The following is a 26808-nucleotide window of genomic DNA, read 5'->3' as shown; positions in this document are numbered from 1 at the left end:
GGCTTCAGTAGTTGTGGCACTCAGGCACAGTAGTTGTGGTTTGTGGGCTCTGGAGCACAGACTCAGTAGTTGTGGCACACGGGCTTAGTTGCTCCGTGGCATGAAGGATCTTCCCACACCGGGGCTCGAACCCGTGTCCCCTGAAGTGGCAGGTGGGTTCTTTTTTTTTTTTTTTTTGAGGTACGCGGGCCTCTCACTGTTGTGGCCTCTCCCGTTGCAGAGCACAGGCGCCGGACGCGCAGGCTCAGCGGCCATGGCTCACGTGCCCAGCCGCTCCGCGGCATGTGGTGGGATCTTCCTGGACCAGGGCACGAACCCGTAACCCCTGCATCGGCAGGCGTACTCTCAACCACTGTGCCACAAGGGAAGCCCCTGAACAGTTTTAAAACATCCGACCTTTTATGTAAAAAAGGGAAAAATTAAAATGAGCATTTGAATATGCCTAAGGAAGTCTGGGAGGATACATAAGGCACTAATAAAAATGGTTATTTGCTTGTGGAGTAAGAGTGAGTTTCAATTTGAATAGGTGGGGTACAGGGTAAGAGCCAGTGGGGGACAGAGAGAAAGTGAGATTTTCTACTGTATTCTTTTATAATTTGAAATATGAGAATGTACTACCATCTAAAAATTGCCCAACAAAAATTAACTTTAAAAAGGTTTTCTGGGCTTCCCTGGTGGCGCAGTGGTTGAGAGTCCGCCTGCCGATGCAGGGGACACGGGTTCGTGCCCCAGTCCGGGAAGATCCCACATGCCGTGGAGCGGCTGGGCCCATGAGCCATGGCCGCTGAGCCTGCGCGTCCGGAGCCTGTGCTCCGCAAGGGGAGAGGCCACAACAGTGAGAGGCCCGCGTACTGCAAAAAAAAAAAAAAAAAGCTATCTAAGCACCAGATAAACAGATGATTACTGTCAGGTTTTTGGAGGAAGTTGTGTCACTGATTTCCCAAGAGGAGGAAGGGATTGTAGACATCTTCCTCTTTTTTAAGGCTATGAGGGGTAAAAAGAGGGTCTGTGTAGTTCTTCTTTCATATTTCTGCCTTGAAAACCTAGAGACTCTTTGGGCTCTGCTGTAAGAAAATTTAGTGTTAAAAAGCATCTACTTAACATCTTTTTTGATGAGTCAGAGCTTTTCACTGCTGATGAATAGCAACAGGGAATTTATTGGTTCACATAACTGAGAAGCCCAGGGGCACACAACCTTCAGGCATGGTTTGATCCAGGTCCTTAGAAGCTAAGATTAGAAATCTGCCTCCTTTTTGAGCCTGTATTCCTCTGTACTGGCTTTTTTTTTTTTAATTTAGGCTCTCCTTTTACGGAGGCAAAGTGACTGATTACTAGCCGCCCTAGGCTCCTCTTCAGCTAGTTTTACAGATCCAGAAGAAAGAAAACGCCTACTTTTCCTGCTGTTACCAAAATTCTTGGGCCTGGGTCTCATTGGTACAACTCAGACACAGCCCCTCTCTGATCCAGTCACCAACGCCAGGAAGGTACTGGGCTTTGACTGGATAAGCCTGGGAGCCCTGGAGCCCAGGGTTGGGGTTAGCCTCACACAGGTAACATGGACTCAGAGAGGCGGAGGATGGTTCCTCAAAGGCTAAATATCATGAGGGCTGTTTCTAAGATAAATAGAAAAGGTAGAAAAGGGTACTAGACATGCCTCCCCTACCTCCCTACAAAAACAAAACAAAACTGAAGTGCACAGTATCTACTCTGCAGTGTATCATTTCTAGCATCATGGAGATGACATGATACACAAGACATACCTCATAGAGCTTAGACTAGAGTCATGTGAATGTGCAACTATGTATCCATGTAGCAATAAAAAAATAGTAAGTGCTATAACAGCAATAATAGTAATAGCTAACATTTATTCAGTGCTTTCTAGATTCTAGGCTAGTCTAACATTTATTTGTTTTAACTCATTTAATCTCCAGAAGAACCAGAAAGTAGCAGCTGTTATTTCATTTTGTAAATGAGAAAGTAGAGGCACAGAGAGGTTATTTAAAAGTGCTCTAGGGACTTCCCTGGTGGCGCAGTGGTTAGGAATGTGCCTGCCAATGCAGGGGACACGGGTTCAAGCCCTGGTTCAGGAAGATCCCACATGGCGTGGAGCAACTAAGCCCGTGCGCCACAACTACTGAGCCTGTGCTCTAGAGCCTGTGAGCCACAATTAGTGAGCCTGCGTGCCACAACTACTGAAGCCCATGCACCTAGAGCCCATGCTTTGCAACAAGAGAAACCACCACAATGAGAAGACTGTGCACCGCAACAGAGAGTAGCCCCTGCTCGCCGCAACCAGAGAAAGCCCGCGCATAGCAGTGAAAACACAATGCAGCCAAAAATAAATAAATTATTTTCAAAAAAGTGCTCTAGGGACTTCCCTGGTGGTCCAGTGGCTAAGACTCTGCACTCCCAATGCAGGGGGCCCAGGTTCAATCCCTGATCAGGGAGCTAGATCCCACATGCCGCAACTAAGAGTTCACGTGCTGCAACTGAATGATCCCACATGCTGCAACTAAAGATCCCACACACCACAATGAAGATCCTGTGTGCCACAACAAACATCCGGCGCAGCCAAATAAACAAATAAAATTTAAAAATAAAAGTGCTCTAGTTAGAAAATAAACATGGTTACCATAGGGGAAGCGGGGGGACAAATTAGGGGATTAACAGATGTACACTACTATATGTAAAACAGATAAACAACAAGACTTACTGTATAGCACAGGGAACAGTATTCAATATTTTGTAATACCTATAATGGAAAAGAATCTGGAAAAGAATATATATATCTGAATCACTTTGCTGTATACCCAAAACTAACACAACATTGTAAATCAACTATACTTCAGTTAAAAAAAAAAAAAAGAAAAAGTGCTTTAGGAGCATAGAGAGTTATTATGGATTCTACCAGCCTGAATAGTGAGATCGCCATGCAGGGGGCGCTGTTTGAAGAGGACTTAAAATTCTAGCAGGATTTCACTGTAGAGGGAGAGGGAAACAGCTTGATTCTAGCAGCAAGAAACAAAGGAATGTAGCAGAGGAAGTGCAGGAAGTGTTTAGGAAATGGCAAGAAGTAAAGGTTGACTTTAACATTGGGCTTTTGCAAAAGTGAGGTGAAAAAAGAAGTGAGGGGAAGAATGGTTCTTTGGGACCAGTTGTAAAGGTTGGCTGCGGCTGTGAGGAGTTGGACTTGTTCAGGAGTCTATAGGATTTGTGAGTAGGGGGAGTGGCGTGGATAAACAAGAAAACGGCCAGACCCCTGAGTGTTTTGAGATGGAGCTGTTGGCTTTATTTCTCTGCCTTACATTCTTGAGATGTTTTGGAAGGTTTTTGCAAATGTCCTGTTGGGTGGCATTTTGGTGATTGTAGTTCTTTAAATGATTTAGCTAAGCCCTAGTGAAGGGTCTTTTAAAAAGGAGACCATTTCTTGACATTCTGTTTTCTGTAATGACTACTGAGGGAGAGGTAAAGCAAAGCCAGGCTCTTATAGAACACTTTCCACGCAAGACAAGCAGGTCTCTGTTTCTGTCTCTGTTTCACAGTAAGGCCATTCAGGACTCAGAACCAGGAAGATAACATGGTCCGCTTATTTAATGGTCTCCTATTTGCTCTTCTATTTTGTTCCGACATTAAACGGTGTTAGAATTGAGAATTAGGGCTCTCTTTCCCTGCCAAAAGAAAACACAAGTGGCTTGTGGACTGCAAGATTTACTCTCACAGATACTTCCAGAGTAATATAAAATCTTGGCCATGCATCCACAGAAAGGAGCTGGCGGCATGTGCCCCAGCCTCCTCTCCTGAATGCAGGCTCCGTGCCCAGAAGGAGGACATCATAAATCACTTATAATTTATGATGAGTCCAATCGTGTGCTACACCCTGCTAGTTGGCTGGTGTCTGTCCTCTACACACTGTGACCTCCCTTCTTCAGAGCATACAGGGACTTTTTCAGATGAGCCGTAGGACAGAGCTGAGGATTTTCCCTTGGGCTGGTCCAGCCAAGCAGTCAAGTTGGCAGAAGACTGAAGACTCTTGTTCTTACGGTTTTGCCACAGGTCTCGCTTGCTCTCTCCTACCCTGGGGGTGGGGAAGGGGCAGAAAATAAGACCATGGTTAGCCTATTTTCTTTTGTTTAGCCTATTTCTTTTAATCCATTGTTTTCAACAAATACACTTTTTTTTTACTGAGTGCCAACAACCTGCAAAGAAAGCACTGTTGGGGATACAGCAGTCAATGAAACGGAGTTTTGGTTCTCATGGAGACTACACTTACACAAAGTTAGTAGGTCCCATGTCGGAGGTCAGGACACAGTTTGCAGGTTAAGAAGGATAAAGATCGGAAAAGGAGCAAGCTATTCTCCATCAGGTATACAGGGAAGGGACTTCTAATAAGGTGACCTTTGAGCAAAGACTTGAAGGAAGTGAGGGAATGAGCAGGAAGTGATGGAATGAGCCATGTGGGGGTCTGAAAAATCGCATCCCAGTAAGGCCAGAGGCCACCAGGCAGGAGTTTGCCTCAGGTGAGAAGCAGCAGGGGCTGGAGAGGCTGGAGCAGAGAGAGCCAGGAGGGAGTGGTTAGGAGCCGATCAGGTTGGGGGAGGGCCATCCTGGAGTAGGGGGTGGGGCATCTTAGGGACCATGCCAAGGAATTGAGATGTTATTCAGTGTGAGATGGACAGCCATTGGAAGTTTTTGGAAGAGTGGTCCTTTTCAAATACTTGAAAAACCAGAGTATAGGTATGAAGTCGGGAAAATGGGACACAGTGCTTCCTTCACTTGGAGAGAACATGAACTGTTGTAATCAGGATTGAACTGTCAGAACTTTAATTCACCCAAAGTGGGGAGTAAAACAGAAATCATTGTTCTGCCCAAAGAAATACTGGCAAGGATGTAGAGAAAAGGGAACCCTCTTCCACTCTTGGTGGGAATGTAAATTGGTGCAGCCACTGTGAAAAAGAGTAGGGAGATTCCTCAAAAAACTAAAAATAGAACTACCGTATAATCAGCAATTCCACTCCTGGGAATATATCCGAAGAAAACAAAAACACTAATTCGAAAAGATACATGCACCCCAATGTTCATAGTAGCATTACTTACAATAGCTAAGATATGGAAGCAACCGAAGTGTCCATCAGCAGGTGAATGGATAAAGAAGATGTGGTACATATTTACAATGGAACATTCCTCAGCCATAAAAAGAAGGAAACACTGCCATTTGCAGCAATGTCGATGGACCTAGAGGTTATTATACTTAGTGGAATAAGTCAGACAGAGAAAGACAAGTACTGTATGTTATCACTTATATGTGGGATCTAAAAAATAAAACGAATGAACATAACAACACAGAAACAGATCACAGAAATAGAGAACAAACTAGTGGTTACCAGTGGGGAGAGGGAAGGGAGGAGGGGCAAGATAGGAGTAGAGGATTGAGATAGAAACTACTACACATAAAAGAAATAAGCAATAAGAATATATTGTACAGCACAGGGAAATATAGCCGGTTTTGTAATAGCTTTAAATGGAGTATAATCCATAAAAATATTGAATCACTATGTTGTACACTTGAAACTAATACAATAATGTAAATCAACTATGTAAAAAAAGAAATCATGGGTTTGCTTGGCCTTGCGGTAAAAATCACACATGCTTTTTCAATTAGGATAAAACTGAGTAACCATGAGGCATTTACTCAACTGGCAACAATACTTTTCATGGAGAAGCCCAACTATTACATTCAGTGATCTGTGTCCTGCTAAGTCTCTTCCCCAGCAAGATTCTGGGTATGCTACAGCTGTGAGTGAGAACCGCCCGGCCCCCCAGCATTACTGCTGTTGTTGAGCAGATGAGTGTGAGCTTCAGAGTCGAAGAGCAGCTGTTGGATACTTGGGATCAGATTCTAGGAGGCTTCCATGACCCACTTTGCTCTCAGTGGACCCAGAGTCACTCTTGCTGTTTTCCACTCACAGACGACTGGCTCAAGTCTAGAGCTGTGGGGAGCGTGGGCTTGATGAATGGGCCGAAGTTACAGGGAGGGAGTGCGATTTTGGCTCCTGATGAGGTATGCCTTCCTAAAGGTGAGGGCAATGGAGAACTGGAGGGGGGCTGTGCCACAAAGGGACCCTCCTGCCTCCGAATGTCTTCAGGCAGGTGAGCACATCTTAGGAATGTTCCTGAAAGGGCTCCTGCTTTGTGTGGTATGTTGGACTAGAATGACCTCGTGGATTCATTCCAATGCAAGACACTTCTGAGCCCATGAAAAAGTGTCCAGTGAATGTGTTCTGCAAACACACAGACACTCTGTAAACATGAGGCACATATTTTAAAAGATGAAGAGTGAGATACTTGTTCTGGGAGTACGGTGGTTGGAACTTGGTGCCTTGACAAAATACCTTCCGTGCTTAGTTGCCTGTAGTTTGTTCTCCTTGGCCCAGGACACAGATATCTGCATTATGTGTTAAAAATGCCCTCAGCCAAAGACCAAACAAATAGCCAAAGGCATTTTCCTATCAGGGCCCCTTTATAGGAGGTAGAGCAAAAGAACAAAGCAGTGGAGTTTGATTCTTGGCAGGAAGCCAAGCTGCCGAGGTCTAGCTCCAGTATTTACATGGAAGAAAGAGGAGGGATTTTTAGCTGAGATTAAGTTAGAATTAAAGCAACAGAAAACTTAACACTAAACTAAAGCATCCTCTGGGATCCATAACGGAAAGGCAGAAACAAGGGGATATTTTCGGGCTCTCTGATGATTTTTTTTTATTTTAAGTTCAAATATGAAAGCTTTTAAAAGGTGCCCAAAGCAGAGATTACAGAATGGCCTTGATTAGTGATCCAGGATCACCCACTATTTGAGCTGGACCACCTGTCCTTTAGCGGCCATTGACTCTCATCCCTCGATTTACAGATAATGGGTCAGGGGCCTTGGAACTTGAAGAGTTCCCAGCATCACACAACTGGCCGTGGAAGCTCTGGAGCTAGCATCCAAGACTTCTGACAACTATTTTGTGTTTTGGGCCACTTTACCGGAGGAGCAAACAATTAGAAGCTCTGTTTCCTAAGAGCCAGGGGCAGACGGCCACAATGACTGTGTTCTGAATAGGCAGTGCCTTCCGTTTCCCAGGATGTGGGCTCGTCCTGTGCCCAGTGGTGCCTGCAGCCTTAAGCTTAGCGCAGCACAGCTGGGGGTCTCTGGGCCCAGCCCCAGGAGTAGGGGCTGAGATCCCGCTGTGAGAGGTCTCAGAGGCCTGCTCCCGCTGGAGGCCCAGTCAGGTATGAATGGGTCCTACTGAACCCCTCACACAATCTCCGCAGTGCCCCAGTGGCATTGTGGGTGCTCTTGTTTGGCTTCCTGTGCTGACCGGGGTTCTCTCCTCTTTGACAAAACCTGAACACGTTGGAGCTGCCTTTAAGCAACGGTACTCTTTTTACGTAAAAGAGCTCCCATAAAAGAACAGCTCCTGCTGGCCCCCCATACCCAGGTAACTTTGTCTGTTGAAATCGCCAACATTTCAGTGAGCTGTTGTCACTTGCTTCTGCAAGGGGTGGTGGAGAGTGGGGCTGGGTGAGTGACCTAAAGGGGCGTGGGGTTTCTGTGTGTGTCTCCAAGTGAACCAATGAGATGTTCAGTATCATTCTTTTGACCTTTCATTCATTTACTCATTTATTCATTTTCTTGTTTGTTTACATTCTGAGTCTAACCAAAAAAAAAAAAAGTTGGACAAAACTTAGAACAAAGAGTACACATATGCTATACATAAAATATAAATGAAGTCAGGTCACTTGCTAAGAAGGAGGAAACAGATTTCATCCATGAATTATATGAAATCTATGGTAAATATCAAGCTTTTCTCTGACTTTTCTGGCAACCAAGATACATAATTCCTAGTTATCAGAAAGGGGGAAAAATCCAATTTCTTTAAGAGACTAAGTGTTGCTATTCTGGGGCTCATGTCATCGCTTAATACAAAGCTGCTGGTCTAAGGCACGTCCCTCCCTCCCCCACCCAGTGTCCTAGCATCGGGCCACCTGGAACACCCCCCCAAAAAACACGTTCTCAGTATGTGTGAGGGTGTGGCTTGGGGCAATGGCGTTTCATTTAGGTCTTGAAATTATGTTGTCCAGGGTGACTTTAGGATTTGCAAATTATGAAGCCAAGGGTAGGAATTTTAGTGGGGGGGGGGTCAGAATCTAGTCCCACCGTGCATACCCACTCTCCACCAATGTACCTTTCCTTTTCCCCAAAGAGCCCTAGGTAGATCTCTTCTCTGGCCCTGTTTTAGGTGTCAAGGTGCTTTCTTGAACAGGACATCCAGAGAGAATAGAGATTGGCAAATGCACTTTGAGGAATGTTGGCTCAAAGGATTAGAAGATGGTATGACCCTTGAAAGGGGGGAATGGAACTAGTGGTCATATAGACATGTAGGGTTTAGGAACTAATATTATAGACATATAAGGTGAATACTACTGAAGTCCCACCCTGAGCTCCTAAACTCCTAAACTCTGAAGTTGTACCAGGAATTTAATTTCTTCTAGAAGAAGAGTCAGTGTTGAGATTCCCATTCCTTTACATACTATGAAAACATGAATTAACTCCATCCTCCCAAGACTTGGGATTTGTCAGGGTATACACCAGAACACTCTAGAACTTGTGAGTATGGTAGGGAAAAGAATTACAGAAATGTTGGACTTTTGTAATAGATGATGTGAGAAAGAAAACACTAGAAAAGTAGTCCCTTCTGTCTGGGGTTCAGATGAGTTACCTGAGTGTCTACTGAAAGTTTATTTTCCATATAAGCTCATTCATACATTGCACATTCATCATTCACAGATGCCTGTGTTTTAGAATGCATCATTACTAAAGAAAGGGGTATTTCCGAGTGAGAAGTAGCCTTGGTGCTCCATAGTTGATATGAGATAATGTGTCTGGATTTGTGGCCACATTCTGTTATTTGGGAGACGAGGCTCAGTGGCTGAGCTTCAGGTCTTGGGTTAGGGTTATTTGCCCTGTCCTAATTATGTGGATTCCAATCACGTGGTTTGCTAGGCAACCAGAAAAACTGGGGTTTGAGCCTCAAGTCAACAGAATGAATATGCTCAATTCTACTTGAAATGTTTTTCATAATTATTTTAAGCAATGACTTGATTCTTACTTGTGCTTATTCTTTTTAAAAGTATTAGAAAGGAAGATTTCTACAAGACAAAGTAGAGAGGAGCTGATAAGAAGGGGAGTTCTTAAGGAATTGCCTGATCAAGGTGAGGAAATTAATCATACATTTAAAATAATTTGATCCTTCCTTCTTTGGTCTTTCTTTCATTTTCTTTTGAAATTTAAGATGATCATGGTCTTTGGGAAATAAAGTACCACACTCTGAGAATCTTGCTTTAATTCAGAATGCCTTTGTGGGCTGCAGAGAATCTAAGGTTTTCTAGAGAAGAAATTCAATGACCTTTTTGGTGAGTCCTTCACCATATGTCACCCTAAACCTAAAGCTTTACAAAGCTACTCTGTGGCAGGAGATACAGATAAGATACAAATGCTTACATGATTCATTCTCTATTCTTGAGCTTCAATCTGTCTATACAAGTAAACTCAATTGTTTAAGTAAATGCAAAGTTTTAGCTTGGCTCATGCCTTTTGGTTTCTTAAGTCTACCAGGAAAAGAGAAGAGAGAGAAAAGAGATGGTAAACAGACCTCTCGTCCTTTATGCTCTGTAATACGCTCAAATGTACGGTCAGTAAGGATTAATGGGCAAATTAAATTAATCTGCTTTATGTGTTCTCTCAAGTAATTTTCCCAGCATTGTTCTCTTTTCATTTCTTTGACTCTAGCTCTGTCTGACCATATCACTAACAATTATTTCCAAGTGTTTTTTCCCCTACCTCTAATCTTCTTCCTGTTTTCCTCTATCCTCCCAAGGGGGAATCTTTCTCAAAAAGACAAGGATTAGATAGAAACTGAGATAGACCCTCAAAAGAAATACCAAGATGGTTATTTCTCCAAATAAATAGTACTGAATGATTTTCATTGCTCCCACTACTATAAAACTAAAGGAAATTTTTGTTGCAACATTGCTGACTTACCTCATGCCTTTCCTCACCCCACCCCTCTAAACATTTACTGGCGTAAAATATTATTATTGTGCTTTTATAGGCACAAATAAAATGCTGTTGATTTGGAATTGAAATAATAGTTCTTCTCATTTCCTGATATATATTCCTTGCAAAGAGCTTAACCTCTTTAGGCATTCACTATTTGTAAGTCCAAATGCCACGCTTTTCCCAGCATCTGAATATTCTAGAAGGAGCTAGGAGATGCTTTACTATTTTACTCCTGCAGAGAAAGTAGGGACGTCTGGAGCGAATACTGCCATTTTTCTTGAGCCCTCAAAATTTTAGGTATTTTATGTATTGTACTTTTCTCACTCCATTTTATGAAGGAACTTAAAGTAGTCCCTAGTTTTCTATTACCTTGAAGCTAGTCATTTCCTTCCTGGGACTTTTAGAAATAAAAAATGTACATCCTTAACATTTTTTGTACTTGAAGGTGGGCTTGCTACTGGTATCAAAGTTTGCTTCCTCCCTAATCTCCCTGGAGACGGCAGAGAAATTACATGTCCACTGAAAGCTCAGTGCTGGGCCGTCACCTTTATAGCGTGGGCCAGTGCACTGTTTTGGTGTCCTTTATTTGGAAACCTTTTCAAAGAAAGGAAAAATTTCTGATTGAAACTGTTAATGAGTATTAAAGTTAGAGACTAAAGGCCTCTTTTTTTACCCAATTAAAAATTATAGCTAGAAAAGCGTTTACTTTTTCTAAAGACAAGTGGCAGTGGTCAGCTGAAAGAAATGGTTAATATTGCTTGGTTTTATTTTGGCTAATCTGTTAAACTATTTGCAAGATGGATTACAATTTCATATACTTACTTTCCAGAAATCTGACTCTATTGGATTATTTTATTTAATGTTTGCAGACCGAACGTGAAAAGTTTTAAAACATAAAATAACAAAACAGTCTTTAACATAAACATAGCGTAGTAGGTTTAATGTTTGGGAAGTCATCAATTACCGAACCTTACTTTCTACTTTTTGCATGGTCCCTATATAGAACTACAGAAATTACCAAATACTTAGACGTTCCCAGTGAGGCTTATTGTAAATAGAGCCCTTCCCCACTTTCAGCCAAGGGCTGGGGAAAATAGTTTTCTGTCATTTTTCCAAAAACAATTATCTTGAGAATTTCGGTCTGTTTTCAGCTCTAGCCAGAGACTGGAAGCTGCTGTGCTTGGTGAAAACCTCGTCTCTTCTGCCAGTGAAGGTTCATTCTTTGCCTTCATGTTCTTGACCTTGTCGTAGCTCTTGACAGTGCTTGTCAATCATGCCCTTTATTCAGTGAGCCAAATAGACTTTTAAAATCCTGCCAGCTACCCCGGATTCGACCTCATCCCATTCCACCCCATACCTTCACTCCCAGCTATTATTATTCCTTTTAGATGACCTTTTTTATGCCAAAATCTAACTTCAATCTAAAAATTCAGTGATTGGCCTTCTCTCCTGAGAAGTCCATGGTCTGGTCCAGGTTTAGTCACATCTTCTGGTTCTTACCTTCCATCTTTCCCCTAGCTTTAACATGAAGGCATGTAGATGCTTTTGCCTGCATAACAGCCTCCTTTCTTTTTCTCCCATGGTGTCCTCTTTAACCTTCTAATGAGTCACCCAACTTCTGTTCTTACATGATTTTCTTCTTGTCTCTGTTCCTCTGTTAACTGTATCCCCAATGTACCAGTTTACCAGAAAGAGGGAAATCCCTCAAATACTCTCATGCTTCTTATTTAACCATTTATTTCTGTGTGCTTTATCTCTTGGTTTACTTTAAGCTGACGACTCTTGTCTGAGTTTTCTCCTTCCTTTGCACACAAATGCTCCTGTAAGACTTGGAGTGGGCACATCTTACTGTAACCTGCAGCCTGGCTCAGCACCTTGTCTTGCCTTCCTTTGCTGAGCTTGTATTTTACTTACATACCTAAACTATATCAAGGACTTGACTTATTTTAATTCTATTGATAAAATAATATATAAAACTAGAAAACCTTTTCAATACACACACCAATTAATTAATAATAACTTCAGTTCTCCTCTGTTTTATTCTTGAATTCCATATTTATTACAAACATGACTCCTTTTTCTATTATTTCCTATACTTTGGCTTTATATCTCAGAGTAAGTATCTTTCTACGTTGTTGATTATTTCTTTCTATCTTGTGATAATCCAATTTCTTCTTGTGCTCACAATTATTTAATTTTCTCTCTAGGTTTTTTGTTCTGAATTTTAAAAATTAGTTATTTAGTCTACTAAAGAAATTTTAATGTAATAATGGTTAAAACAATTACATTGTCATTAACATGATTTCAACATGTTTTCATTACCAACTAAAGTCATAGAAAACAAAGGTAAATTTATATTTGGGTTACCTAAAAATTGAGGATTTTTATATAAAGAAGTGGTTTTCTATTTTGTCTGGAATTTTCTGTTCTTATATTATTTTTTGTTTCTCTGAATCCAGTACCTGGATATTATATTGTGTCTCCCCTTCCTCTTTTTTTTACTAGCAAATTTCTTGGAATCCAGTAATAAGAACTAAGAATCTTTTGCTTTCTTGTTGGTTTGTTGTATAGTCTTTTAAAAATCATTACCTTAATTTTATTGAAATAGTTGAGATCTACTTGCAATGGCATTGCCTTCAATTATTGTCTATTTTAGTTTTATACAGGAATCGGATTATAGGAAGTTACGTGACTAAGGAACAGTTGTTCATTTTAAGTATGACATAATTCTGCGACATGTATTTTACTTATTAAAATGCCATGCTTGTTTTTGTCAGTAAGGCCAATGGATTTTATTGTTAAGCCAAAGCAATTCAATCATATTTAATGAAAACTTGGGAGATGGTCTCTGTTTTAGAATGATTGCCAAAATAAGATTAATCAAAAATTGCGTAAAATCAGCTCTACTCATGCATTTCTTCAAGCTTGCTAAGTAAAAACTTCCGATCCTTTATTTCACTTTTACAGTGGCAGCACAGCTTGTTAAAATTTTCCTGATATGAACTACGGTTAAATTTTCAAGGATCACTGAATTAAGAGTTTTGGCAAAATCTCCCTCACTTTAGAAACTCTTAGGAATTTATAAACATTCAGGGGTGTTAAAATTAGTTATTTGTGATTTAGATAACATAAATTTTAATTTCAGTTGCGATTTTTTAAAATTCCCCTGTAATTGCTTTATTTACATTTTTTTCCTAATGTTTTCAAATTATTATTAGCCCAGCTTAAAGACTTTCTGGTCAGCTATATATGACAATTCCCTGAGTACATTTTAATATTTCCGTAAATAGGAAAATGAAAATACAGTTAGCCTTACTGCCATCTTTCCCTGAATAGAGTAGCAGTTATATTACTGTGTAAAGTTACCATGTCATGGATGTAATATTCTGGAGACAGTGGTGCTTGGAAATGTTCATATTCTCCCACTAATCGTTTGTATGTGTAGTTGCATTTCATGTTATTTGTGTATTTGCATTCACCTTGTGTTTTTGGTGCTTGTTAAAAATGTTTATTCCATTTTTCAGATTCCTTTTTTCACAGGTCAGTTTCTGAATGACAGAGAGACTCCTAAGTATTGACTTCAACCAAAACTAAGCCCAAGAAGAGAGGGACTCTCCTGCCTAGGGATATTTTATAATTAGGTTAATCGTTCCTAACTGTCTTGAGATGGCTCCTGGATACTCCCTCCATAGCTTCTTTCCTCCAAGACTAAGAATTTTCTAGCTCTTTCATTTGAATGAATTATTCAGTAAAACATGGTGAAAATAGTCCAGGATGTATTTGGTTCCCAGGTCTGAAACATAAACCTGAACCCTACAGTCCTAGTAACTGGAAAATTTGGTTTTAAAAAAGCCATCACGTTAGACATCTAGGTGTTTCTCTCCCCGTTTTTAGATGGAGATGTAACAGTTAACTTTGAAAATTCAAACGGGCACATGATACCCATCGGAGAGGAATCTACCCGAGAGGAAAATGTAGTAAAATCTGAAGAAGGTAATGGCTCTGTAGCTGAAAAAGCACCACCTCTGGAGGAAAAGGCAGAAGATAAGAAAGGTAAAATCAAGAGAAACCCCACATTCTTTTACAGCTCAAAGTTGAGAAGCAGGTCTTAGGCTTCAAATAGTGACCCTAAGACCAGTAGAGAGGAGTTCTGCAAATACAAAGAGGAGAGAAACGATAACTAGCAAAGAGAAATTGGATGGTTTCCTCAGGTAGCTACATCCATTTTATAAACGCATCATTTAATGTTTTATTAAAGGGGGCTAATTAATAGTAAGAATCGGAAGGGGTGGCCTCTTCTATCATTGGAGATGTCTGGGAATGTTATCCTTTTCTCAGGAGCTTTCTCTCAGTATCTTTTTTTTTTTTAATTTATTTATTTAATTTATGTATTTTTGGCCGCATTGGGTCTTTGTTGCTGCACGCGGGCTTTCTCTAGTTGCGGTGAGCGGGGGCTACTCTTGGTGGTGGCACGTGGACTTCTCACTGCAGTGGCTTCTCTTGTTGCGGAGCTTGGGCTCTAGGCGCGCGGGCTTCAGTAGTTATGGCACACGGGCTCAGTAGTTGTGGCTCGCGGGCTCTAGAGCGCAGGCTCAGTAGTTGTGGCACACGGGCTTAGTTGCTCTGTGGCATGTGGGATCTTCCTGGACCAGGGCTCGAACCCGTGTCCCCTGCATTGGCAGGTGGATTCTTAACCACTGCGCCACCAGGGAAGCCCCTCAGTATCTTTAAAAAAAAAAAAAAAAAAAGCCAGCAGTCTGAACATCTTTCTCTGCTGGTTACTTTCAAATTATAGCAGCTCAGCTTGGAGGAATAGCATAACAAGATGGCTCACTCAGCCCAGCATTATCTGTTTAGAAGTGGGAGCTTGGCTGGTGGCATCCGCACACCCAACATTGTAAGTTCTGGTCCAGGTTCAGGCATTTCTGGGAGACCCAGGAATAGTTCCCAGTAATGCCGGGGATTCTGGTTGCTGGATTGGCCATAACCTCTGCTCCACGATTTGTCTGTGCAATTGGAAATTTCAAAATAGGCCAGAGGCAATTATGCCATTCCCTGAAGCCTTCTTTAGAGACTTTGGTTTCCAAAGTGAAATACTATGGTAGATTGCAGAACTGCAAAATACTTGTCTATCAAGGACCCCCAGAACATTCACAAGTTCCTGGTCACTGATTGACTACATCTCCATACCATTCCTATCACGGTTGCAGGAACCCCCAAGCCTCTTACTTATGCAAACCTGAACTGAAACCCCCGTAAGGTAATGCTTTGTTGGGAGATTCTAGATGATTTCCTGCTGCATAGAAATGAATCCTCAGAAAACATCTATTTTTCCATAATGCCTGCCTCTGAGCTGGATGGCATAAATTTGTCAAACCTAGTTTGGGCTCTCTAGGCATTTTGAGAACTCTTAGAAACTGCTGGAAGGAAACTTCTCTTCCTCTGTTCTTGACCCAAATCCTCCAAAGGCAAAGGGAACGAAAGAACATTTGACAGACACAACTTAAAATCATCTTCTCAGGAAGTCCATAACCTCTTATTATTTGAATATAAATTAGCCTTTAAAAATTTTAGAAGCCTCTATTAATAATCTGTTGGAAATTTATTATTTTGCTTTATTCCATATTAAGTATGGGACTCATGGGGCTTTACTTAGTGTTTCCATTGAAGGGCTCTGGTTATGCTTAAGATCATATGTTAGTTGATTTCTCATAACTGATTATGAGAAATTAACTAAAATTTTTAATGATAATATTCCTGGAACATAAGAGAAAACAGACCTGAATAGAGTTTAAGAGTTTTCAGTTGAAATGCAGTGATTTCTTTTTTTACTTTTTTATTTTTTAGTCCAACTGTCCTGTCTCACCACGTTGTTAAATTTCAAATCCATCTGTGCTTTGTCCCTGCTACAGCCTTTTCACATTCAAAATCACATCCTTCATTATGTAACAGTGCCATCTCTAGTGCTTGCCTGGTCCGTGTGGAATGTCAGTCAGTGGACTGGACAGACTTCAAAGGCCGTATTTCCCTTATCAGCCTAATAAAAAGTTGCTGACAGTTTTATGTTAATTAAACCAACAGGCCTGATGTTCCAAAAAGATGGCAGGCTTCATAGGTTCATGGATATTTGAGAGATGTTTTTGTTTTCTTATTTTTTACTTTGGATTAGTACATTCAGTTCTTTTTGGTCAAATAAGGTCCAAGATTACATCTTGCTTGGCTGGTCTGTACATAAGGAGATGGAAAGGCTGGACGTGGTGCCCCAGCACCAGTAAGACAGAGGAGCCTCCCTCTCGCTGTGTAGACAGTGGCCCTGCTGGAGCCACCCTGAGTGAGGGGAAGCATTTGGTATGGAAACCACTTCCTGACAGTAAAAAGAATGTCACTCCTGACCAACATCATGGAGTATCATGTTAAATAGAAAATATCTTATAAACAAACCATTCATTGCTCTGGAAAGACAGCATTTAATACTGAAAAAACAGCTTAAGATTTACTCTTACCTCTGCTCCTCTTTTGATCTCACTTCTTATTTGAACTTACTACCATGCAAATCTACTCTCCCATGTTCTCAGTTTACCCTTTATTTTGGGGTGCAGTGTGCCCCTTCCTTTTGCATTAAGTCAACTTACCCAAGAACTTCATTTCATATATTAACTAGTTATATTTGCAAAGCCATATCACATACCATCCTAGATGCTTGTATCTCTTTTTGAGACAGCACGTCAGTGCTTTAATATTTGAAACATCAGCGTCAAAGAAAACAAAACGAATGTCAAGTGGCCTCCCACTACTCTGGGGGCAGGTTCTACCTAGGACACGTGGTGTTCCTGGGGCTCCTGAGGGCACCTGATTCTGAGTTAGGCCGGTGGTCTTGGGCCTCTTCTGCCTAACACTGGAAACATTTTCCTGAAGGCCTTCGGGCCTCTTAGTCTCCCATTATTCCTTATCAATAAATCTATATAGAAGCAGAAAAACTGATCTGCAATCTGTTAAATATAGCTTGGTATTAAATATGAGAAATCTGCAAAGTATCTGATATTATTTCTGTTGAGTCATTGTAGAGGGCTTTCCATGAAGTAACAAGTATCTTACCTGCATTTGTTCCCCACGTGAGCATGAAGGGCAGCCATGGGGGCCAGGGAAAGAGCACACTGTGCATAAGAAACGGCCTTTGCCTTCAAGCAGATCGTGACCTATGTGGAGACCAGCACGTACACAGGCAATTGTAATACAAGATGCAAAGTGCTCTGGGAGGCCCGAGGACAGCAAACCAGGGAGCTTGCAAGTGGGACCAAAATTGGGTCTTAAGAGGAAGATATGTCTAAACTGAGACCTGGAGGAGATAAGAAGGATGCAGTCAGACAAAGGAGAGGAATGGGGGCAAGTGCATTCTAGGCAAAGTGAAGGCCGCCTGCAGTTCTCAGATTTGCCCTAAGTGTTGTTGGACTCGACTCTCCATGTGGTGGAAGGAGGCAAATTTGGAAGTGTAGTCAATAGCTCACCTCCAGACCATTGTTAAGAGATGTAGTATCCTCACCAAGCCAGAGTGCATAGGCAGCCCTTTCTTAACCTCCTCTTGAAAAGGTAATACTCCTCTACACCATCAGTTTATGTCTTTTCTTCAGATCATATGCTAATAGTAAAAAATACCTCTTGACGTTATTCATTGTCTCCCAGATACAAGAGTTCACTTCCCACGGATGTGTGTGTGTGTGTGTGTGTGTGTGTGTGTGTGTTAGTAACTGTCAGCTGATCAGTCACATTCACTGAATAGACATAATGTCTAGAGCATCTTGCTTGATGGAATATAAAATTTCAGACAAAAGCAGTTTATAATTTAGTCAGAAAAGTATACTGTTTGCGTGCGTGTGCTCACGCACACATACACACGCACATATACCCGTTAGGAATCACTGCAGAGTAAACATAAACATTGGCCATATGGCAAACACACACAGATAATTTGATAGAATTTACAGAGGAGGGAGGAGTGGACCACGCTTCTCCAGGAGTAGCCGGAAGTTTGCATGTAGTATGTACATTCTCAACCCAGTAGGAATTGAAATTTCCAGCTGTCATAGAGTGAACCATCTCCCTCCCAAACTCAGAAGCTGGATTCTTTGGGGTATAACTTTAGAATTTAAAAACCTTAGGCAGACAGAAAAACGATCCCTCAGTAATATGCCATGAAGGCAGAGGATAAGAGATGTGAGGCTTTGTAGCAGGAGAGAGAATTAGGATCCCAAGTGGTGCAGATCGCTGTGACGGGCTTTCACCATGGATGGTGTTATTGGTGGATGTCCATTATGCCAGGGGCTAAAGGTACAAAGATGGACTTAAAGAACAGGCCTCTAAGCTAAGTCAAAAGACTAGCAAATCAACGTACATTTGGATGTTTTACATTAAAATAAAATGTTTTCAGTGACTGTCAACTTGTATTGTTCTTAGCTCTGACTCTTGCAGTACAGTGGCCTTGTGGTTCAGGCCTGGTGGGTTAGGAGCGCCGCTCCTGCATTATGGGTGCTAAGCAGCTTAGTTGAAGAGACAAGGTATATAAACAGAAAGGCAGACATACAAAGTAGCCTCTGATAAATGGTGACTAAGTAGCTCAGATAACGAGTACAGTTAAGTGCAGGAGTCCGTCTGGGCTGCAGTGACGGGTGGGTTGCATGACTGAGGGAAGGTAAAAGAAAAGTTTTATTCATTACATACTGAAATTTCAATCATTTTTATGATAGTTATACATGTAGAATGATGGAGATGTAAAAAAAAAGGGGAGGAGTCCTCACTTCACACTCACTGGGATGAGAAATGAAACAAAAGAAATAATAAAATGTGATGCATTCCAATATTAAAGTCCTTTCTTGGTCATTTGATAATAGAAGAACATACAGTAAAGGCTGAGTCTTGTCTTAACGCTGTCTTACACTTTTCGTTGTGCTCCATTTTGAAATGCTGCTTAGCTCTTTGGACCCAAAGTGTTTTTTTTTTGTTTTTTTTTTTCCGGTACGCAGGCCTCTCACTGTTGTGGCCTCTCCCGTTGTGGAGCACAGGCTCCGGACGCGCAGGCTCAGCGGCCATAGCTCATGGGCCCAGCCGCTCCGTGGCATGTGGGACCTTCCCGGACCGGGGCACGAACCCGCGTCCCCTGCATCGGCAGGTGGACTCTCAACCACTGTGCCACCAGGGAAGCCCCCCCAAAGTGTATTTTAATTTTAACTAGTCACAATTAGAAAAGATAAGGATGTGAATATGTGGATGAACGTTCAGCATCCCCACTTTTTAAAATGAGAAACTAATACTACTCTAGTTATGCAAAATCTTGTGTGAGGCTTCTTTTCTTAGGTATGATTTTTTACATGAATTTTAACGTTTATCTTTTTAAACTCATTACTTGTGTTTATACTATAAAACAAATTTGATTTTTTTTTTGGTTTCTGCACCCTCCAGTACCTACAGTTGTGACACGGTTTGAAAAGGTCAGAGGAAGTTATTGTAAAACAGGAAGCTGCCCTAGTGCACTGGGAGAACTTGAGAAAATTTTGATAATAGAAAATAGTTTATTCAGTGCATTGTGCTTCCTGTACCAGATTCTAGAGAGTCTCCCTTAGCTTAGAAAATAATTGATTTTTGACCACAATGAGACAGAGACAGAGCACAGATCCCTTTCAGGTTGATGGGGCTTGAGTTCTCCTGAGAAAGTCCCTCAGTGGAGGGTAACTGTGAGTCCAACCATTGCTGTGCCGTCAGCTTCACCCTGTGGCCGTGTGTGTAATGCGCTGATCTGCCACTCTTGGAGTTCTTCAGTTTGGTTAGAAACTTAGCACTCGTGCCCACATCATCGTCCAGCAACCACTGACTCGAGGTTGGTGTCAGCCCCTGGTGGTGGACATTTACGCTCACCCTGAACTTAACTTCATCACAGTCGCTCGTGCAGTCTTATTTTATCACAGGAGTGATTTTTGGACCTGGAGAGCACACCCTAGTTTGGCTTTTAGCCTTTGATCTTCTTTACCCCAACCTTCACTCTCTCTGGTGCAGAAGCCCACTGTTCCCAGGGGCCAAGCAGCTGCATGTTTGTCTCACTGCTGCCCTATGTCTCGTTCCTTCTATTTGCATGGTGTGTATGGCGTGTGTCTGTATCAGTCTGCTTCTGTTCACTTTCTCATTTGTAGAGAACCCTGAAAACCACTCTGAAACACCGGCAGCTCCTGCTCTACCTCTTCCAGCTCTTCCTAAACCTACACCCAAACCTAAGCCCAAAAAAACACCTGTGCCTCCAAAAGGGGCCGCTGCTGGGGCCGGCCCCAAGGGTGACGAAGTACATCCTATTAAAACAATTACCAAGGCTCCTGGTAAGCAGGCCCCCGTCCCTCCACCCAAGCCAGCAAGCCGAAATGCAACCCGAGAGGCTGGTGAGTATGCCCGCTGTGGGGTTGAGTCTAGGGTGCTTGGCGCTGGGGTGGGGTAATTTCTTCTTCTAGGAATGATGGCCTTTTTGGTGTCTGCTCTCTTAGGATGTAACACCAGTGGACTCAGCTTTGACACAGAGAATGCCCGGGAGATTCCTTTGTTGCTGTCTCTACCAAAGAAAAGTCAACCACTTGATCCATTCACCTCATTAGGTTTAGGGTGAATAGACGTCTTTCATCCTGAGTATCCACTATCTGCACAAAACCCAGTAGAAGGAAACAGGGAGTAGTCTGCCTGGTGAATAGCGATGATGTGATCTGACGTTATTTAGACACCAACTGGCCTGCCTATTTGAGTTTATGGGTGGCTCTTTGGCTTGGGTTTTCTTTCAAAATATCTTAAGTTTGCACATGAAAACATGATGCTTACCTCTTTGACATATTTGCTGGATCTTAATGTCTTAAACCTTATAGGCATCTCTCTACTGACAGATGACAAAGGGTTCATATCACTCAGTGCTTCACGCCACCACTCTCTACTGGAGTCACAACTGCGCAGCTGAGTTGGAAGTTACATGCTCAGTGCCCCCTTCCCAACCTCATAGACTTCAGTGTGTTACAAGGGAAAGCATCTAGTGGCGCGATTACAAGCTGTGACTGCAAATCACCGGGGGATGTTTGGGTGATTACATCACTTCATGTCATGTGTGTCCAGCTTTCCTTTCACATCAGATATGCTTCATGCAGAGCGGAGCCCCCATTCTAGTGAAGTGGAATAAAGAAGCCTCTCCTGCCATCCAGCCTTTGAAAGGATATATTCCAAATACACACGCTGAGCATCTTGGTCCCATTAACGCATGCATAAAAATTCTCCTGTGTTACAGCAAACCTTACTTTCCTTAAAATCAGCAGCTTTCTCAAAACCAGCCACCAGGATATGCCTTGGTATTAATCTTTCCCCCTTGTAATTTAAACCCATAATGCTCAGATTCAGAGAGTGGCTTAGGTGACAGTATGACAGAACTCAGAATGCAGATAGACGTCTGTGTCCTGGTGTTCCTGTCTGCCACCTTTGACCTTGTGTGTCTGGGTCTCATTTTCTAATAAGCTCTAAAATGAAAATCTCAGAATGCTTTGCCAACAGTGCCTACAGGCCATTTTCTCAGGGACCATCTTCCATCACACATCAGTGTCTGTTCTCGTTGGTGTCTGTGTGTGTTTCCCAGACTTCCTAGCACACCTCAGGAGCAGTGCTTGAAGTGAGGCAGGTGCTGATTTACTTCCTGAAGTAAAGCCCCAAACCCTCACCCTGTCCTTGGGAGTGAGGCCCCACTGCCCCACGCCCCACGTGGCAGCAGCTCACGGTTGACTCGGTTTGCCCTCTCTCTTACTTCTCTCGGAAGAAGGCTGGCGATTAACACCAGGGCAGGTGACAGCTTTCATGAGAGATTTGCAGTTATTTCCAGATATTTTACTTGAAGATTTTTTATAGACTTATGATGTTCCTAAGAGGAAAGTACAGTCATGTTATCCATTGTATTAAAAGAGGCCCAACTGGCGCTCAGTGTGAAAAAGGTTGCTGTTCTCAGGTTATCACAGAGAAACAGGAGTTGCCTTGAAGTCTACCAACAAGCCCAGCGTGCAAGGATCTTTTTTTTTTTTATCAAATATTGATAATACTCCTTCAGAATCCTACTCACATTCCATTTGTAACCGTTTAGAACCTTCTACGTGGTAACTTTGTTTTATTTGAATAAAGTTGACCTTCTGGAAAAGATACTTCAAATGACACTCCTGATTTTCAGTCAGACATTTAATCTCTTAAAAAAATTTATTGGTTCAGATTCTTCCTCTGTTACTAAGTTAGTGTAGACCTCCAGATCACCAGATATCAGGTTGGCACATTTGCTGGTGAAGTAACATCTCATATTTTTTTTCTTTCTCGTTACACCCTGTGTTAACAACACAAGTATTTAACTGAGGAGAGGTGGCATTTCTTTTTTAGTCATGGCTATAATTCAAGGTAACTTAAGCAACATTTCAGCAAAATCCTCATTTTAGACGACACTTAAAAGAGAAATATAGTAACATGGCTTGAATTTGCACTCTAGGCATAAAAAATTTTTTCCTTAAGCAAGGCTGAAGTTAACTTTGCTGTTAGAAAAACAAAAGGACTTTTCTACAAGAAAAAATTATTAGAATTGATGTGTGGAAACGATTCTGTTCAATTTCCCCAAGAAATAACTGAACGTGTTTAGACAGCAAGTCCCTAGCATCTTGGTTGTGAAAGGTACATTTGGAATGGACTTAGATTGTAGGAGTATGCTTAATACATTTGTCCTATAAGCAAATGAGGATTGTTTATTTCAAAGAAACATTGACAGGCCTTGATATGGGGGAGGGGAATTCTCATAATTACGGATATCTAAAATAATAAAGCCCCCAGGCCATGGAGACTTGTTTTAAGCCTGCATCTGTGTCACAAAGTGAGACTGCCTTTTTCCAGTAGATCAGAGCTAGTGAAGTCATACACCTCATGGTCTATTCCTTTATCTGTTCTTCCTCTCCTGACCCTCCCAACTGACTTCAATAAAGTTATAACCAGAGGTAAGTTACAATAAATAACATCTGTATGCAGTGTGGATTGGCTCCACAATACTAACAAGATTTTTCTAGTTCTTCTGTGGAAGATAGTTTGACCCCTCAGGAAAAAGAGGGACTATACAACATTGTAACAGAAAAAGCAATTAGGAGCAATGTATCCATCCTAAAGGTCATAGGAGTTTAAATGTATTTCCTGTGACGATAAAAAGAAAAGGAGAGTTAACTTTTCTGTTTTGCCATAGCCATGGCCATCCTCTGATGAAGGCCCTCTAGGAGCATAAGCAGTCTTAGAAGCTCTGAAAATGATACTCTTTCCCTTCAGATTATTCAGACACTACCCATTTACACATTTTTTGTAAAAAAAAAAAAAAATAAGACATTTTTCTGCCTCTTGATGTTTTGAAGGAGACTTGTCCTTCATATGTGGCCATGGGTTTTCCCTCTGCCCCGTTATCGCTGCCGTTGGGGAGATGGGGCAGGGTGGCAAGCCTCTGTACAGCCATTGGGGAGACCTGGTTTGGAGTTCGCTCTTTTAGCAGTTAAGATGAGTAAATTTGCTTTTGGCCAGACAGGAGCTGGTGGTATATACTCCAGGATCTTCTGAATGTGGGCCACTCCATTCCCAGAAAGGCATCATAGAACATGTACAGTTTGTGATGAGAGTAACCTTGTACTATACCCAGACAGCTGCTGTTGTGTGCCCTCTACATGCTATAATGTCCCTTCTTTGGAGCATACAGGGACTTTTTCAGGTGACCCATAGGGCAAGAAGGTGAGGATTTCCCTTTGGCTGGGCTCAGCTAAAGACTGGAGGAGGGAGTAGACAGAGGACTCTTGTCCCTCAGGGTTTGGCCTCAAGCATCACTTGCTCCTCCGTTGGAGGCAAGGAGGGGGCAGAAAACAAGACCATTATTATCATTAGCCTATTTCCCTTTATGCATTTATTCAGACAGATTTGTAAACTTTAAAGGGAACATGGTCATTGACGATTGCAACTCGGTTAGTTTATTTAAAAAATGTTCTCTTCTTTGACTCTTAATGCAAAATCTCTCTACTTTAGCTGGTTCCTCTCATTCAAGAAAAACAACTGGCTCCAAAGCAACAGCTTCACCGTCTACTTCCTCCACTTCATCTCGTCCTAAAGCTTCAAAGGAGACAGTTTCTAGCAAAACAGGGATGGTAGGAATCACAAAGGGCAAGAAAAAAACTGGCAAGCAGCCAACGTCTCAACCGTCCTCAGATGCAACCACTTCTGGCATATCTGACCTTAAAGGAGAGCCTTCGGAGACCAGCATGGCGAGTCTCAAACCCGAGCAGACTGCCCCCGGCACCGAGGAGCAGACCACAGGCAGACCCAAGTTCGCAGTCCCTCTGCCCGCTGTGGCTCCAGCACCTCTTCCCCCCACCCCTTCTCCCCCCCTGGAGGAGCAGAGCATTGCTGCCTCAGACACTCCTGTCGTCCTGGTCAGCAACGGAGCCGACCTGCCCGTCCCTGCCTTAGACCCAAGTCAGCTTCTCTGGACCGAAGAGGCGACAAACAGCACCACTGTCCACTCAGGCACTGGCTTAAGTGTTAGCAGAGAAAATGCAAAATGGTGAGTCGGCACAAAAACCCCATATTCTATCTGTATTCCTATGAAGCTGGGTACTAAAGATCACTAAATCACTCTGCTGGCAATGAAGGAGCCTACTTTGGTTTCTTCTATAATGTAATCTAGTTAGGTAAGCACACCTGTTAGGTAATGTTAGGTAAGCACACCTGTAATCCAACCGTTGATTTCGTTTTTTTAATTGAAGTATAGTTGATTTCTAATGTGTTAGTTTCAGGTGTACAGTGAAGTGATTCATGTATATGTGTGTGTGTATACATATTCTTTTTCAGATTCATTTCCATTATAAGTTATTACGAGATACTGAATATAGTTCCCTGTGCTATATAGTAGGTCTTTGTTGTTTATTTTATATATGGTAGTGTGTATCTTTTAATCCCAAACTCCTAATTTATTCCTCCCTCCCCCCTCTTTCTCCTTTGGTAACCATAAGTTTGTTTTCTATGTCTGTGAGTCAATTTCTGTTTTGTAAATAAGTTCATTTGTATCATTTTTTTAGACTTCACATATAAATGATATCATATGATATTTGTCTTTCTCTGACTTACTTCACTTAGTATGATAGTCTCTAGATCCATCCATGTTGCTGCAAATAGCATTATTTCATGCTTCTTTATGGCTGAGTAATATTCCATTGTATATATGTACCACATCTTCTTTATCCTTTCATCTGTCAGTGGACATTTAGGCTAATTCCATGCCTTGGCTATTGTAAATAGTGCTGCAATGAACACTGGGGTGCGTGTGTCTTGATTTTTCATAGCCCTGCCCCAGGAATGCCACGGGCTGCTGGAGACGATTACATTGGCCTTACTGACTGATACACTTCAGATCTGTACTTTCAAGGACATTTAGAGTCTGCCTCATCACTGCTTAGCAGTCCTTTTTCTTTTTCCTAGACAGTTTCCTCCTCTTCCCTTATAGTGGTTACTTACATCTTTACCACTTATGTCCAGATTGCTCACCCATTCCTGCCCACCTCCATTTCAACAAGTTATTTAGCCTCCTCCGAAAATAAAGAGCATCAGGAAAGAACTCTTTTCCAACTCCTTTTCCTCCAACCTTAGAGCAGCTACCTTTCTTACTTCCTCAATTCCCTACCCAGCTCAAGTGTTATCTCCTCTGTGAAGCCTTTCAATATTCATCCAGACAGAATTGGTTATTGCATGTACTCTAACAGCACTTTTTTCCTACCTATGGGACAGAACTAACCACCATGTCTTACTTACCTCTGTATCCCCACCAACCAGTACAGAATCTGGTATGCTATAGGCATGCCATCATCCAGTTGCCCAAGCCAGAAACCTGGAATTCATCCTAGGGTCCTCATTCTCCCTTGTCCTCCAGATCTAATCACTCACAAAGTCCTATAAATTTTCTACTTAAAGATAAATAAGACATGTTAGCTCTGCTGTCCCCTAGGTGTAAGAAAGAGGACTGTCAGAGTGTAGTAGATGTCACTACCAGTTCTGTCTAGGGAAGGCTTGGAGCTCTTAAATCCAGCCTCTTCTGTTTCTAAGAATAAAACCCAAATTCGCTCTTTACAATATTTAATTTAATATTTCCTCTTTCAAAAAAATCCTTGTCCTGTTATACTTTAAAAAATTAGTACATTAATTAAATTGATTTGGATCAAGAGACTAAAATATCACTTTTAATTATTCAATTGCTAGTGATATTAACCTCCATTTATTAAATACTTATTTAATGTCAGGAAGTGTCAGTTATTTAATTCACATAAGTCTCCCCTGAAATATCTCTGTTGAATAGATGAGAAAACTGATGCTGAGAGAGATAACATAGTTTGCCCAAGATCACCCAGCTAGTAAGTGGCAGAGTCAGGACGCAAGCCCAGAGCTGCACATCACACTCAGCGTGCTAAGGAATTTCATAAGTTTCCAAAGCACCTGCTTCTACTTCTTTTGCAATTCCTTTTGTGTTTGTTTCTCTCATTTTGAGTACCGTCATTCAAAGGAAAGCCAAGGAAAGGTAAATAAATGTTAAAGTACAAATTATTTTATTTGACATTTTAATAAATGACTGGGGAAAAGAAGGTATTGAAATGAGTGCTTATGGTGTCCTGAAT

At 41.8% G+C, this 26808-nt stretch overlaps 1 protein-coding gene across 8 annotated transcripts in view; it reads left to right on the top strand.

Moving 5' to 3' along the window:
- The window catches only part of PHACTR2 (phosphatase and actin regulator 2), a 188550-nt gene that overhangs the window by 121437 nt on the left and 40305 nt on the right, over positions 1–26808 (top strand). For 7 of the 8 annotated variants that reach the window (XM_067701888.1, XM_067701894.1, XM_067701893.1 and 4 more), the window contains 4 exons: positions 9166–9246; positions 13988–14146; positions 20272–20511; positions 24173–24707. In XM_067701888.1, the coding sequence (XP_067557989.1) occupies positions 9166–9246; positions 13988–14146; positions 20272–20511; positions 24173–24707 (1015 nt within the window). The remainder of the gene's footprint in view (positions 1–9165; positions 9247–13987; positions 14147–20271; positions 20512–24172; positions 24708–26808) is intronic. The other variant, XM_067701891.1, reaches the window with a different exon arrangement.

This window comes from Pseudorca crassidens, chromosome 13, assembly GCF_039906515.1.
Source record: "Pseudorca crassidens isolate mPseCra1 chromosome 13, mPseCra1.hap1, whole genome shotgun sequence".
NCBI classification, from domain to species: domain Eukaryota; kingdom Metazoa; phylum Chordata; class Mammalia; order Artiodactyla; family Delphinidae; genus Pseudorca; species Pseudorca crassidens.
This window is presented reverse-complemented; position numbering and strand designations above follow the sequence as displayed.